This window comes from Pristiophorus japonicus, chromosome 13 (genome assembly GCF_044704955.1).
Source record: "Pristiophorus japonicus isolate sPriJap1 chromosome 13, sPriJap1.hap1, whole genome shotgun sequence".
NCBI lineage: Eukaryota > Metazoa > Chordata > Chondrichthyes > Pristiophoridae > Pristiophorus > Pristiophorus japonicus.
Genome location: NC_091989.1, coordinates 98,156,445 through 98,172,523, shown reverse-complemented (window position 1 = coordinate 98,172,523; position 16,079 = coordinate 98,156,445). Strand labels below are relative to the sequence as shown.

The following is a 16,079-nucleotide window of genomic DNA, read 5'->3' as shown; positions in this document are numbered from 1 at the left end:
ATTCTGGTGATCTCCAGCCATAACTTCTAGTTACCAAAATGCATCCACCCAATCCTCCCAAACCCACGACTGTAGAAGGACAAGGGCAGCAGCTGCATGGGAACACCACCACCTCCAGGTTTCCTTCGAGGTCACACACCATCCTGACCTAGACATATACTCGCTGTTTCAAAAGCCCTAGAAACGCCTACTCACCAGCACAGTGGGAGTACCTTCCCCACACAGACTGCACCAGTTCAACATGCCCCGCCCCCCCCCCAAGAGCAACTAAATGGCAATAAAATGCTGGCCGTGCCAGTGATGTCCACATTCCAAGAACAAATATTAAAAAATAGGTTATTCATTCAAGTATTAAACATTCCAGTATTAAACTCGGCCAAATTACCATTAAATTGGTATAGACAGAGATGAATGTACTGGATAAGACGAGGTGCATGTGTTACCAGAACAGTTTAATAAGGTTTAATGCAACAACAAAAACAAACTGCACTGTGCCAGACTGAAACTAGTCTGTGTGCAGGACTTACATTTCCCTAGATATTTTGTTAGTGTCAAGGCCAACAGTAGCTTATATGGTGTCCGTTACTTTATATGAACAAAGTGTAGAATTAAGAAAACAAATTCCTGTGTGGAGCTCAGATATCTTTCAACGTGTCCATGGTTGGAGGGCTCTCCTTCCAATGGGGAGGCCACGAAGCCTGGATGCTCGGTCGCTCTTTCACTCTGGTGTAGTACTCCATCAGCTTGGGATATTTATCTGTTGGCAATCTACAAAATTATAAGAGGAGGAAAAAGGTTTTAAATCAGGGCAGCACTTTGTACAAAACCTCTTTCTCTACACATCCACCACTCGAGAACACATGTACCTGTACCGCCTTGGAACTAGCTTCTGTAGGGTGGGAAAGACCACAACTTGTTTTTTTTTTTTTAATCACTTCACTGCTCCAATAAACTTTGCTGAAAGCCTTCCCAATGACAGGAGGGGAAGTTTGGAGAGAAACAGAGTTAACGTTTCCAATACTGACGAAGAGTCATCGGCCTGAAACGTTAACACTTTCCACAGATGCTGCCTGACCCAGATGATGCTGAGACTCCCAGCATTTTCTGTTTTTATGCCAGCAGGGAAACTGGAACATGTTTTTAAAATAGTCTCTGCCTCAGTTACACCAGTTTACTGAAAATTCAGATGCTGAGGAATTTAACCATTGCACTGTTGCGTTGAAGTGGTGAGCAGAGATCAACTACAGCACAAGTGATCCTCCATATGGACCAATACACGTCTTAAAAATGTGACAACTCAAATATACGTGCCTTTCTCTTCTCCAAAGGCAGCATCATATTGCTGTAGTCAATCAAGTCAAGAAATGGTAACTGGGGCGTTGCAGCCAACTCTGACCTAGTCCTCTACCTGGCCTCCACACAAACCTTCCAGCGAGAAGCACAGGATATCAATCAAAGATAGAAAAAAAAAAGATTTCCCCACTTCCTACATCCACATCCCCTCCAAACCAAAATCAGCTAACTAATTACAGACTGGGGCCATCATGGTCTGAATGGCTTAGTACTTCAATACATATACTCACCCAAGCCTTCAGCAGATCTCAAATTGCATTTTTAAATACATCCAATGGCAGAAATATTGCTACATTGCGACGTCCGAAATCCGGAAACCTCGGGACCGAGGCCGCTCCAGATTCAGGTTATTTCTGGATTTTGGAACGTTTTTTGCCTGAGCAAAGGACAGGGGAGGCGGGGGGGGGGGGCTGTCGGAGGTCAGAGGGCGGTCAGGCCGAGATCGGAGGTCGTCGGGGAAGGTCAGCCAGAGGCCAGTGGTCAGGTGGCTGGAGGACCGAGGCAGGGGAGTTCAGATTTCTGAACATTTTCTGGTTAGGGAGTACCCCGCCACAGATCGGTCCGGTATCTGGAATTTGGACGTCGTACCTGTACTTCAATCTTTGCAGTGGTGCCAACTGAATCATTTCAAGTGTACATTTTGATTCTAACAAATTACTTCCAATATGCATTTTATTCAGACAGCAGCAATCAGAAATTTTTGAAGCAGGCAGTCCAACAAAGTCAACTCACATCAGAAGTTAGTACAGATAATTCTTCGCTGAACTCGCTCCAAAGCTGGTTCTGAACATCAGCTCTCCAAAATCCTCATTTTCCTCAGTAAATGTTAGAAACCCATGGTTACGTCTTTAACCCAGAGAATAGGCTCAACACAAACTAGGCCTTCCAAATGCAATCCTTGAAGGTCTTTGTTGCAGATCATTGGCAAGATTGATATTACTGTTAGTGCTAAGCAATCCCATACACCATTGCGAAGAAAGAATCAAGTAAAGTCTTCAATGCAAACAGTTGAGCATCAGGTGATGAAGGGGGGATGTCGATCGTTCCTCAGGTCAAAAGCACACACAATGTGGAGAGGATGGGAGAAATGTAATTCTCAGGATTGTCTCGAAGGGTGTCACTGCAGTAAGTGACACATTAGTAATGCTATTGTCGCCAATGTACTTTTTAAAAATCAAGTTGAGGGCTGCTCAGCTCAAAGATTGAATTGATTAATACTTTTGGTCTTAAGTACGCCAATACTATTGTGCAGAGCAAATAATGAGGGGGGGGGGGGAAGGGAATTCAATTCTCCTCAAAACTAAACACTTTAATTTGACCATGTAGTATTTTTTTTCTGGAATCAAACTTTATACTGAACTAATTTTTACTCAAGTTTAATACTGACACGAGGTTGGTTAAAAGAAATTAAATAAAGTACCCGGAGATGGACCTTGTATCAATGTTTCATGTTTAACCAGAGTAGCAGAAGAAATGCAGGCAACTGGCATTCAATTGAAGCCTGCAGATTAGTGGCATCGACTCACCCAAAGCGAACAGCGTAGGCCACTTGTGGGAGCAGCATTACATCTGCCATCGTGAAGTTCTTCCCAGCAATATACCCATCCGGACCCATCTGGAACACAACCAACACTTTACTAGGCAGGGAATCAGTGCTCAAATTCCATAGACCACTTCAATAGTTTCTGTACCTAGTAATTGGGATCACTTTGCTGCTCTTTAAAATCAGTGTTGCCAATAGACTTAGTATATTGGTACCAATAGATCAAAGATACAGCCAGGAAAGTATTCTAAAATGGTGAGGATAAAACCAACTCCTCACCTCATTTCACCCATCAGTAATTGTCATGTATTCAACCAGCATTGTAACCCATGTATAAACTGACCTAAGTTGTACACTGAGAACAATGGCCACTAGATGGTGAACTTGTGGGAGACACTCCTAACCTGGACCTTCAGATATAAAAGGGGAAGCTCCACCCACTTCCTGCACTTGATTGCTATGAAATAAAGGACAGGTCACAGACTGACCTTCTCTCAAGCATGGGCCTCGTGTGCATTTATACTGTATAGTAAGGACGTATTAGTAATAATTCACATGGTAAATCTAGAACAGGGTTATTGGGTGTTACCTTTCCCACCCCCCCCCCCCAACAAAAAAAGTTTCAAGAGGATACAAAACAGGTTAGATGCAGGAAGAATGTTTCCATGTTGAGGAAGTCCAGAACCAGGGGTCACAGTCTAAGGATAAGGGGTAAGCCATTTAGGATCGAGATGAGGAGAAACTTATTCACTCAGAGTTGTTAAGCTGTGGAATTCTCTACCGCAGAGAGTTGTTGATGCCAGTTAGATATGGCCCTTACGGCTAAAGGAATCAAGGGGTATGGAGAGAAAGCAGGAATGGGGTACTGAGGTGAATGATCAGCCATGGTCTTATTGAATGGCGGTACAGGCTCAAAGGGCCGAATGGCCTAATCCTGCACCTATTTTCTATGTTTCTAAATTTCACACCAAGATTGAAAGACCATTGAAATCTGACGTAGTAACAACGGACAATGAGATGAGACAGATTTGGTTACCATCAAAATGGAGGCAGCCAGCACTGGGCGTCAATGGTCATCCAGCCCCTCTGGCCAACCTGCAGCCAAATGCTTGAAAGCAGTGAACAAAGTTAAACCTAGATAGCCTGGTCTTCCAAAATAGCCCCAACACCTCATTCAGGGAAAACTAAAACCTGAGAGCATTACATTACAGAATAAATCTTTGGGAACAGTTTCTGAAAAAGGTCACATTTGCCTGTGGTGGCCAGTAAAGATGAAACAGACAATTAGAACAGGCTCAGAACTAGAGATGGATCAACCTCATCTGGTTCCCCCCCTCAATGCTCTCCATCATATGAAAGCAACAAAAAAAGGTATGGCAATAGTGGAATATATACACACAGTGGCCATTTTGCAGCAAGATATCAGCGCATCCATACACAAGGGCTACAATTGAGAGTATACACCATCACAACCACGATAAGTGCAGCTTAAAGCTGCACAAATGCAAGGTACTTGGGCTGTAAACTCAAGGTAGATGAACATGATGCACATGAGCAGAGACGGCCAAATCAAGGCAAATTTAAAATTGGCGTTCCGCATTAGGAAAAATCCAGGTATTCACAAAAAACACGCAGCAACACCAGATAGTGCTCCCGTTGACCAGAGAGGTTTGCTTCCCTCTCAACAGCTTCGCCATAAATGCCCAAGAGCACAAACTGATCCCTCTTTACCTTTTCAAGGTATCCCTCCCACAGCATCAGCTCTGTATTCAGTTCCTTTTTGTTCCTCTCCACAGCAGAGTCGTGGCGCTCGTTTTGGGGAAGTCTCCAGGTGTAATAGATCACAGACCCTGCGAACAGATCAGAATATATTGGCATGGGGTAGATAGATCTGCATCCACATTCAAATGGTACAAAAAAAGTATCCACCAATTTCGGCAATACAAGAGAAAAGCAATGCCAGGAATATTATTTTTATTAAAATAAAGTCAGAAAATGCTTGAAATGCCCAATCAGAATCTGAAAGATGGAAGGTGGAGTTGAGGTCGAAGATCAGCCATGAACTTATTGAATGGCGGAGCAGACGCGAGGGGCTGACCGGCCTACTCCTATTTCTTATGTTCAGGTTTCCAGCAGGACCTTTTGTCAATAGAATGAAGACCGAGAACTTCAAAGATAGAGGGGGCGAAATTGCCCCTCGTCCCGATTGGGGGCGGTAACCTTCCGGGGCCGGGACTTTTAGCGCTCAGCGCGGAAGACCCCGCCCCCCACTGCTGAATTGGGCTTACCGCCCCCTCAAAAAAGGAATCAGAGCGCCATCTCTGGCGTACCTCTTCCTTTGGGGGCGGGTCCTAGGACACTACTGGGGCGAAAGGTTCAGCGCTACACGGACGCTCTGCGTCATGCTGACGCACTTCAAATCCCCTCCCCTTCGATTAAAGGGGAGAGCCACTGCACATTCTGCATGGCCCCTGATGGCCACCAGGGCAGCGTGAGACTGGGCCAGCAGCCCAGCACCCAAGACTGGGTGCCGGGCTGCCCAACGGTGGCCTTGCGCTGCATGCTAGGGCTGCCATGGTCGAGCCGACCAGAGAATCTGCTGACAAAAAAGGATGGCGGCCTGGGGTGTTTGCGCCCTACCCTTCAATCACCATCCAGACAGCGGATGTCCACCAGCTTCGCGGCCCACGGGGCAATTTCCCCCCCCCCAGGGGCCGTTAAAGGGGTCTGCGCAGAACGGTGAAGCGTTATCGCTGGTTGCGCGGCAATCTGGGGCACTAACCGTGGGCCGCCGCCCCCTCCTCCCTCCCCCCAGTGAAAACTGTCAGAGGTGCTAACGGGGCTATAAAAAGGGGCAATATTGCCCCCATAGATTATAGAGTAGTAAAACTCAGACCTGCAGCAGCGTCTCATTCAAGTCTTTTGTTCGGTGAATGTTCACGACATCAAGCAGTTGAGGGCAAACTGGATTAAAACTGGTTAGCAGGAAGGAAAGGGCAATTTCTCAGTGGCTGTAGTGTCCAACAGGACTCCACTCAGAGACCACTTCTGTTCAATGTACATCAAAAATTTGTGTATAAGCTTAGTGGGAGTGCTGTTGAAGTTTGGACACTAAATTAGTGGTATAGTAAATAATTCTGATCACCATTGGAAGCTGCAAGGAGATTTTGGGAAGATGGTGGAAATGGTCAAAAAAGTGGCAGATGTAATTGAATATCAGCACGTGCAAAGTGGTACATTTTGGCTAAAATAATTACTTTGAAAGGGGTAAAAGGGCAAAAGAATGAGAGAGTTTGGGGTCACAAACATTAAAAGCAGCGCCTAAAGTATACCAAAAATAGTGGGGAACCAAGAGGCTAATGAGAGCGAGGAACTTAAAAGTAATTACCCCCTGGACCCGACGGCCTACATCCTCAGATTCTAAAAAAGAGGTGACTGCAAAGATAGTGGGTGCATTGGTTGTAATCTTCCAAAATTCCCTAGAATCAGAACGGTTCCCGCAGATTGGAAGGTAGCCAATGTAACCCCGCTATTCAAGGGGGGGGGGGGGAAAGAGAGAAACCAGGGAACTACATGCCAGTTAGCCTGACATCAGTCATATGGAAAATGCTGGAATCCATAATTAAGGAAATGGTAACAGGGTACTTGGAAAATCAAATAATAAGATTAGGCAGAGTCAACATGGTTTTAAGAAAGATAGATTGTGTTTGACTGGACCATGTGCAAGGTAACCAAGTTTGCTGGCTGACGATTCAAAGCTAGGTGAAAAGGTAAGCTGTGAGGAGGACACAAAGGGCCGGCAAAGGGGTATGGACAGGTTAAGTGAGTGGGCAACAAGGTGGCAGATGGAGTATAATGTGGGGAAATATGAGATTATTTACTTTGATAGGAAGAATAGAAAAAACAGAATATTCTTCAAATGGTGAGAAACGATTAAATGTTGGTGTACAGAGGGATTTGGGGGTCCTAGTGCAAGAAACAGAGTTAACATGCAGGTACAGCAAGCAATACGGAAGGCAAATAGCATGTTGGCCTTTATTGCAAGGGGGTTGGAGTACACGAGTAAGGAAGTCTTGCTACAATTGGCTCTGGTGAGACTACGCCTGGAGTACTGTGCACAGTTTTGGTCTCCTTATTTATGGAAGGATATACTTGCCTTCGAGGCAGTGCAACAAAAAGGTTCACTGGATTGATTCCTGGAATAAGGGTAGTCCTATGAGGAGGGATTGAGTAGATTGGGCCTACACTCTCTGGTGTTTAGAAGAATAGAGGGCACCTCATTGAAACACCAGATTCTATGGGGGTTTGACAGGATAAATGCTGAGAGATTGTTTGCCCTGGCTGGAGAATCACAGGTACGGTAGCATAGTAGTTATGTTACTGAACTTGTAATCCAGAAGCCTGAAGTAATAATCCGAAGACGTGATTTCAAATCCCGTCATGACAGCTGGGCAATTTAAATTCAGTTAATTAAAATTAAAATTTGGAATTAAAAAGCCAGTATCAGTAATGGTGACCATGAAACTAGCAGATTGTCATAAAAACCCAACTGGTTCACCAATGTCCTTTAGGGAAGGAAATCTGCCGCCCTTACCTGGTCTGGCCTATGTGTGACTCCAGACCCACAGCAATGCGGTTGACTCTTAACTGCCCTCTGAAATGGCCCAGCAAACCCCTCAGTTGTAACAAACTGCTGTGACAGTCAGTACTCGGAGTGACTTCACCACACGGACTACAGCGGTTGAAGAAGGCAGCTCACCACCACCTTCTCAAGGACAATTAGGGATGGGCAATAAATGTCGGTCTTGCTAGCGATGCCTACATCCTGTAAATGTATAAATAAAATTAGGGGGCAGAGTCTCAGGATAATGGGCCGGTTTTTAAAGATTGCGATAAGGAGGAATTTCTTCACTCAAAGGGTTGTACATCTTCGGAAATCTCTGCCTCAAAGTGCTGTGGATGCTCAGTCATTGAATATATTCAAGGCGGAGATGGATACATTTTTGGACTGCAGACTAATCAAGAGATATGGCGATCGGGCAGGAAAGTGGAGTGGAGGTCGATGATTAACCATGATCTTAATGAATGGTGGAGCAGGCTCGAGGGGCAGTATGGCCTACTCCTTTTCCCAATTCTTATGTTTTTATGTTCTTATATAGTGAATATGGCCTTGAAAAAAGTTAATGCAATACTAGATTTTATGGCAAGAGGTACAGAACACAAACGTAGATATTTAAATCGTGAATCTATGCAAAATATGAGTAACACACTTGAGTTGTGCGCACAGTTTTGGGCTCTGCACGAAAGGAAGGATTTTGAGGCAATAGATTCACCAAGAGGCAATATGAAGAAAGATATGAGAAATTAGAACCGTTCAGGAGGAGATTACAGATGTATTTAAAATTATGAAGGGACAGGACCCAGTGGTTTGGGGTCTAGAATGAGGGGACATCGGTGCAAGATTAAATGCAAGAGGTTTAGGACAGGTAAACAGGAGAAAGATACTAGCAGTCACCAAGTGAGGGTCCGTACTTTTGGGGTCTCTCCTGGCGACTGCCATAACTTTCTGATGAAAGCCTCACTCACGCAGCACAAACATCGTTTGTACCAAAGTTATGCCAGTCGATCGAGAGAACCCTCGAGGATATTCACAGGGTTATAGTTCATTTCAAGACCTAATTCAATGAGCTTGCTCAAGGCCATTAAGGGAGACAAGAACTTCATCATACTTCCTGTCATGCCAAAATAAGCAGCACAAGAGTATCCCTGGCTGCGGGTGGGAAGACTTACCCTTTACTTAAAGCCAAGGCTCCTGCCTCAGCTCATCTGCTGCTGAAATCCTCATCCATGCCTTTGTTACCTCTAGACTGGACTACTCCAACGCACTCCTGGCTGGCCTCCCACGTTCTACCCTACGTGAACTTGAGGACATCCAAAACTTGGCAGCCCGTGTCCTAACTCACACTAAATCCCACTCACCCATCACCCCTGTGCTACCTGATCTGCATTGGCTCCCGGATATGTAACGCCTCAATTTCAAAATTCTCATCCTGCTTTACAAATCCCTCCATGGCCTCACCCCTCCCAAACACTAACCTCCTTCAGCCTCACCTCAACACCACCCCTGCCCGCCCGAGATGTCTGTGCTCCTCAAATTCTGCCCTCTTGCGCATCCCTGATTATAATCGCTCAATCCTGGTGGCCGTGCCTTTAGCTGCCTAGGCCCCAACCTCTGGAACTGCCTCCTTAACCTCTCCTTCCTCCTTTGAGACGTTCCTTAAAACCTAGCTTTTGATCATCTGTCGTAATTTGGTTCTGTCAAATTTATTTATTTTGTCTTATAACACTCCTGTGAAGCGTCTTGGGATGTTTTACTACGTTAAAAAAGGTGCTATATAAATACAAGTTGTTGTTGTTAATTCTGCATCAGTTATAGGAGACATTTTGGATACTTCTATGGCCATTGTACTGGACCTGTAGAAACATGACTACAGCATCTTCTCCCTCCCAATGGGATAAAAAAAAAAAAATTTTTATAGGGATAAACAGGGAGCAGCAATTACAAGTCATGGCATACTACTAGTTACTCAAGGAAAGCTGAAGTTGATGCGAGAGAACAATATTCCACAAAATGTTACCACCAGTCATTGGGAGGCAGACCAGCTGAATGACAGGGCAAGCAATGGCAGATTGAACTTGAATGCATCTAAAAATATGGGGAGCAGATTTCTCTCCAGCATTCCGGGGCTACGCAATCATTAACATTCAGACACAAACTGATTACCAATTTCAATCCACTTAAAAGGGAAATGAATGGAAAAAAAGCAAGAAGCTCATTACAATACACACCTCCACCCCATGAATAGTTATTTAAACAAGTATTATAAATGAAAGGATATCAATAAGCAAAGAACAAGTATTACTTCCTGTTGAAAGTATGCAGTCATGAAGTTAACAAGTCCAATTATTTGACTGGAAGGCAAAAATCCAATCTTCAGATTACTGGAGACGGATTTGTTGAAGGCAAATTGTGTCCACTAACCCGATTGAGTTATTTGGTGAAGTAACACAGGATTGATAAAGGTCGAGCAAGAGGGGTGTATATGGGCGTCAGAAAATAGGAGATGGTGGTAACTTGGGTATGCAATTGGCTAAGGGATAGGAAGCAGGGCGTAGCAGTGAACAGAGGGAAGTGTGCAAGAGGGTTCACCAGGGGTCAGTAACCAGACCATTGCTTTTCTTGTTATATATAAATGACCTGGACTTGGGTATAGCAAATACAATTTCAAAGTCTTCAGATGACATAAAGCTTTGCAATGTAGTAAATGGTGGAGGGTAGTAGCAGGTTTCAGGAGGACATAGACAGACTGGTGAAATGGGCAGACACATGGCAGATACAATTTAGTGAGGATAAATGTGAAGTGATGAACTTGGGAAAAACATGGAGAGGCAGTATAATCTAAATGGTACTATTTTGAGGGAGGTACAACAACAGAGGGACCCGTGATGCCTATTCACCAATCTTTGAAGGTGGCAGGGCAAGTTGATAAGGCAGTTAAGTGCGTGCGAGGGACACTTCTCTTTGTAAATAGTGGCATTGACTACAAAAACAAGTCAGTCATGCTAAACCTTACAAATCATTGGTTAAGCCTTAGCTGGAGTATTGTGTACAATTCTGGGTGTCACACTTTAGGAAGGAGGTTTACCAGGATGAGGAACTGAAGTTATGAGAAATTGGAGAAGCTGGGATTGTTCTCCTTAGAGCACAAAAGGTTAAGGGGAGACCCAGTAGAGGTATTCATAATGATAAGGGGTTTTAAGAGAGCAAGTAGGGAGAAACAGTTTCCTCTGGCAAGTGTGTCAGTAACCAGAAGACAGATTTAAAATAATTGGCTAAAAAGAACTCGCGGAGAAACGAGGAGAAATTTCTCAGAGGGTTGTTATGATCTGGAACGCACTGCCTGAAAGGGTGGTGGAAGCAGGTTCTGTAGGAACTTTCAAAAGGCAATTGAAGACGTACTTGAAGAGGATGAATTTGCTGGGTTATAGGGAAAAAGCTGGGGTGTAGAACTAAATTGGACAGGTCTTTCAAAGAGCTGGCACAGGCACGACAGGCTGAATGGCCTCCTTCTATGCTGTAAGATTCTATGTCATAGTTGAAATATTGAGTATAATGTTGGTCACTCATAGGCACAACGAGGAAAGAAATTGGTCCCACTTTCTTCATCTCCCCCTCCACCCCTTTGGCATGGTTTATGACCTACTTCCTTCTAATCCTACAATTGTCTCACCCCTCCCAACTCTTTAACCACAAGCAAGAGCATGTCATTGATGTGCTTGGCAGGGATAAAGAGTGATAAATAGGATTTGAAACTGTTACCAAGGGAAATCAGAACTAAACCATGGCTTTTAAAGAAATCTTTTGAGTAGGAATCAGAGAGAGACAAACAAGTTATTCAACTTGTACTACAAGCAACTGATTAGATGACAAGTGCAAAATCAGGTTTTTGGAATGACTGGATTGGGAGGAATTTCTCTTCCACTTTTGTTGCAGTCATCTCAAATTCAAACTAGTGTGAAGACTATAGGGGTATCGGATTGTAGGAGTGCCAGACTATTTGTCTCCTCAGCTATATTGCCAATTTTCATTTCATACAATATAAAAGCAGTGATAAAGTTGCCCCTTATGAGCAGATAAATGGATGTAACATTACTGAAGGTAAAGCGAGATGCAAATGAATTACCGTCGAGGCGCGGCACTGGCCATATTGGACGGGGGTTCAGCTGCGGCGCTATGGCTTTGTGCCCCGATCTCCTGCACCCTGCCCTTGAGTTTTGCCCCCTGCAGCAGCGCCAAGCAAAGACTGAGGCAGCTGCAGGAGGCGCAGATCGGATCGGTCACTACCGGGGTGACAATTAAAGGCGAGGTGGCCGATGGAATTTAAAAAAAAAACTTGCCTCATTGTTCGCGGTTCTGCTCCATTTCCTTCACGAGGCTCTGGCCGCGATCGTTCAGCCCGACCCGATAGAGCTCCACTTCCCTCCGGGGGCCCCATGCCGAATTTTTTGAGGGATGTAACTTTAGCACCTAGCGCTAAGTTTTGCGTGTCCCAACTGTTACCGCCCCCAAACAGGGCAATCATGAATTCCACCCCCTGTATCTCCCCAAGTACTGGAGCCACAGATATCAGACATTTACAGCACAGAAGGAGGCTATTTAGCTCATCGTGTCCGTTCCGACCGACAAGAGCTATCCAGCCTAATCCCACCTTCCAACTCTTGGTCCGTAGCCCTGTAGGTTGCGGCACTTCAAGTACATATCCAAGTTCTTTTTAAATTCTACAAGGGTTTCTGCCTCTACCACCCTTTCAGACAGTGAGTTCCAGACTGCCACCACCCTCTGGGTGAAAACATTTCTCCACAAATCCCCTCTAAACCTCCACTAATTGCCAGCGGAGTTATCCCCGGTGTCCTGGCCATTATTTATCCCTCAAATCAACATTAAAAAAAAAAAGATTATCTGCTCATTATCACATTGCTGTTTGAGAGAGCTTGCTTGGGCACAAATTGGCTGCCACATTTCCTACATTACACCAATGACTGCACTCCAAAAGTACTTCTTTGGCTGTAAAGCCCTTCGAGACGTCCGGTAGTTGTGAAAGGCACGATATAAATCCAAGTCTTTCTTTTTTTTAAACCTATGCCCCCTGGGTATTGACCCCTCTAAGGGAAAATCGGTCCTTCCTATCCACGTCCCTCATAATTTTATGTACCTCAGTTAGGTCTCCCCTCAGCCTCCTCTGTTCCAAAGAAAACATCCCCAACCTATCCAATCTTCTTCAGGCAACACCCTCTATACCCTCTCCAATGCAATCACATCTTTCCTGTAATTTGGTGACCAGAACTGCATGCAATACTCTAGCTATGGCCTAACTAGTGTTTTGTACAGCTCAAGCATAACCTCCCTGCTCTTGTAGTCTATGCCTCAGCTAATAAAGGAATGTGTCCCATATGCCTTCTTAACCACCTTATCTGCCTGGCCTGCTACCTTCAGGGATCTGTGGACATGCACTCCAAGGTCCTTTTGTTCCTCTCCACTGGTCAGTGTCCTACCATTTACTGTGTATTCCCTTGCCTTTTTAGCCCTCCCCAAATGCATTACCTCACACTTCTCCAGATTGAATTCCAAATGCCACTGCTCTGCCCACCTGACCTGGCCATTGATATCTTCCTGCAGTCTACAGCTTTCTTCTTAATTATCAAACATACAGCCAATTTTTGTATTATCTGCAAGCTTCTTAATCATACCCCCATATTCAACTCTTAATCATTGATATATACTACAAAAAGCAAGGGACCTAGCATTGAGCCTTGCAGAACCCCACTGGAAACAGCCTTCCAGTCACAAAAACACCCATTACCTTTCGCTTCCTGCCTCAGCCAATTTTAGATCCAACTTGCCACTTTGCACTGGATCCCATGGGCTTTTACTTTCGTGACCAGTCTGCCATGTAGGACTTTATCAAAAGCCTGGCTAAAATCCAGATACACTGCATCAAACACACTACCCTCATCGACCCTCCTTGTTACCTCCTCAAAAAATTCAATCAAGTTAGTCAGACACAACCTTCCCTTAACAAATCCATGCTGACCGTCCTTGATTAATCCAGGTCTTTCTAAATGAAGATTTATCCTGTCCCTTAGAATTTTTTCCATTAATTTTTCCCACCACCGAGTTAAGCTGACTGGCCTGTAATTACTTGGTCTATCCCTTTTTAAACAACAGTACAACATTAGCAGTCCTCTGGCACCACACCTGTAGCCAGAGAAGATTAGAAAATGATGGGTCGGATCCTCTGCTATTTCCTCTCTTGCTTCTCTTAACAGCCTAGGCTACATTTCATCTAGGCCTGGGGATTTATCCACTTTCAAAGATGCTAAACCCCTTAATACTTCCTCTCTCACTATGTTTATTTCAAATATTTCACTGTCCTTCTCCCAGATTGCAATGTCTGCATCGTCCCTCTCTTTTGTAAAAACAGACACAAAGTATTCATTAAGAACCATACCCACGTCTTCCGCTTCCACACACAGGTTAACTTTATGGTCTCTAATAAGCTCTACTCTTTCTTCACTTATCCTCTTGCTCTTAAATGTATTTATAAAACATCTTTGGGTTTTCCTTGATTTTACTTGCCAATATTTTTTTAATGCCCTCTCTTTGCTTTCCAAATTTCCTTTTTAATTTCACCCCTGAACTTTCTATACTCAGAGGGTTTATCAAGGTGTCTAGGGTGACTATTGTAGAACTTAAGAATTGAAAAATACTCAAAACAAAAAAAAACATATTGCAGATGCTGTAAATCAGAGAAAATGCCAGAAGCACTCAGCAGCAGCTGTGGAGAGAGAAACAGTGTTACCCTTTCAGGTTAATGACCTTTGAGCAGAATCAACCTGAAACGTTAGCGGTGTTTTTCTCTGCACAAATGCTGCCTGGCCTGATGAGTGTGTCAAGCAATTTCTGTTTTTATTTTACAATTGATAAATACTGCCTTATTTCCACCCCACCCCACAAACATTATCTGGTCATTATCTCACTGTCCTTGCAATATTTCATTGGCTGTGAAGCATGTCTGGAGGTTGTGAAAGATCTTCCCCTCCTCCTTCTCTCGCCCCAGGAGAGGGAAGAAAGGCAAAGACACTTTACACAAGGGGCAGTCTTCAAGAGATTAAATCAATGATGTACGCTCCAATTATGCACGGTCAGTATCTCTGGAATGCAGGTCGAGAGGGGAAAAAAACAAAAAAAGCATGGCAACAGCTGCATGGGGAGGAGCTCGGGAGGGACTTACCCAGTTTTTCCTGCAGAGAGAGAACCTCGTACATCCTCTGGAAAACAAGAGCCTGTTCATCTCCAGGGTCCGGAATCAGCTGGGTGCCTTGGGATTTGAACTGGTTCTGTGTGAGACAAGAGATAGAGAGGGAGGGAGGCGTGCAGCTCAAACCTGGGGACAAGCGCCAACACCGCGAGTAGCGCAGTAACAGCCAACCCGCAGCCAGTGGTATAACTGGGGTCCGGCTGCCCTGCAGAGTGGAGGGGAAGCTGCCCCAGCAAAACAATAAACAACATTAAAAAAAGAGGCTCGAGTTTCAGATGAAGTCCATCCTTTATATTTGTTTTTAAAACACTTACCTCCAAATACAGACAGACTCCGAAAGATTCGTTCAGAACAAGGTCCCCGTGGCGGAAACTGGGCAACTGCAACCACAATTTGTAAATAAATAGTTAAACAAAAAAAAAAGATTTAAGCCAAAATTCACAAATCAAATTTTTATTTCTCGAAGCGACACACGCAGATTTGGTTATAATTTACAAACTAGCGGCTCTGTTCTTGAGAGATGTGCACAAACATTCAGGTTTCTCAAAAGGATGGGGGGGGGGGGGTGGGAATTATCAAATGATCTGCCGTCACCTGGCCCCTGGGATTTATTGCCAGAACTTCCTCCGACTTGTGCTCCATCTTCTCGAAAGATAACATCTTGTGCTGATAGCCCTGCATTTTCTTCTCTTCCAGGGCGATCATGATCCTCCAGCAAGGTGGGGAACCGGAGCCCCAGTACAGGAACATGCTCTCCGCCATGGTCTCTCTGTCTGCTCACTGTTGCTGCTGCTCATTCAGCCTCTGGGATTCTGTCCCCACACCTCTTTATAGCAGCAACCCAGCCCAGCACTTCACCCACACAACTCCCAGTGCAGCACCATCTAAAGGCAGCTACCCATGCATACTTTTCCTTTTTAAAACAATCACTTTTTTTTAAAATCCCATTAAAACCTCAAAATGCTCACTGTGGAACCACAAACAGCTATAACCTCCATGACCAGATAATGTGGTTTTTAAAAAAAAATGATGCTGGTTGAAACATAGAATATAGGGGCAGCAGTAGGCCATTCGGCCCTTCGTGCCTGCACCGCCATTCAATATGATCATGACCGCCCTAAGTGGAGGAAGTGCATCCGGGAGGGTGCTGAGCACCTCGCGTCTCATCGCCGAGAGCATGCAGAAATCAAGCGCAGGCAGCGGAAGAAGCGTGCAGCAAACCTGTCCCATTCACCCTTTCCCTCAACGACTATCTGTCCCACCTGTGACGAGGACTGTGGTTCTCGTATTGAACTGTTCAGCCA

General features: G+C 44.7%; 1 protein-coding gene across 1 annotated transcript; it reads right to left on the bottom strand.

The window, feature by feature from the left end:
* Positions 1 to 435: 435 nt before the first annotated feature.
* On the bottom strand, positions 436 to 15,605 carry gstr (glutathione S-transferase rho). Its single transcript, XM_070897781.1, has 6 exons — positions 15,370 to 15,605; positions 15,090 to 15,155; positions 14,749 to 14,854; positions 4,628 to 4,746; positions 2,880 to 2,968; positions 436 to 768 (listed from the first exon to the last, which is right to left on the bottom strand). The coding sequence occupies exons 1-6, from the start codon at positions 15,535 to 15,537 to the stop codon at positions 636 to 638; spliced, it is 681 nt and encodes a 226-aa protein (XP_070753882.1). The 5' UTR covers positions 15,538 to 15,605; the 3' UTR covers positions 436 to 635.
* Between the last annotated feature and the right edge of the window lie 474 nt (positions 15,606 to 16,079).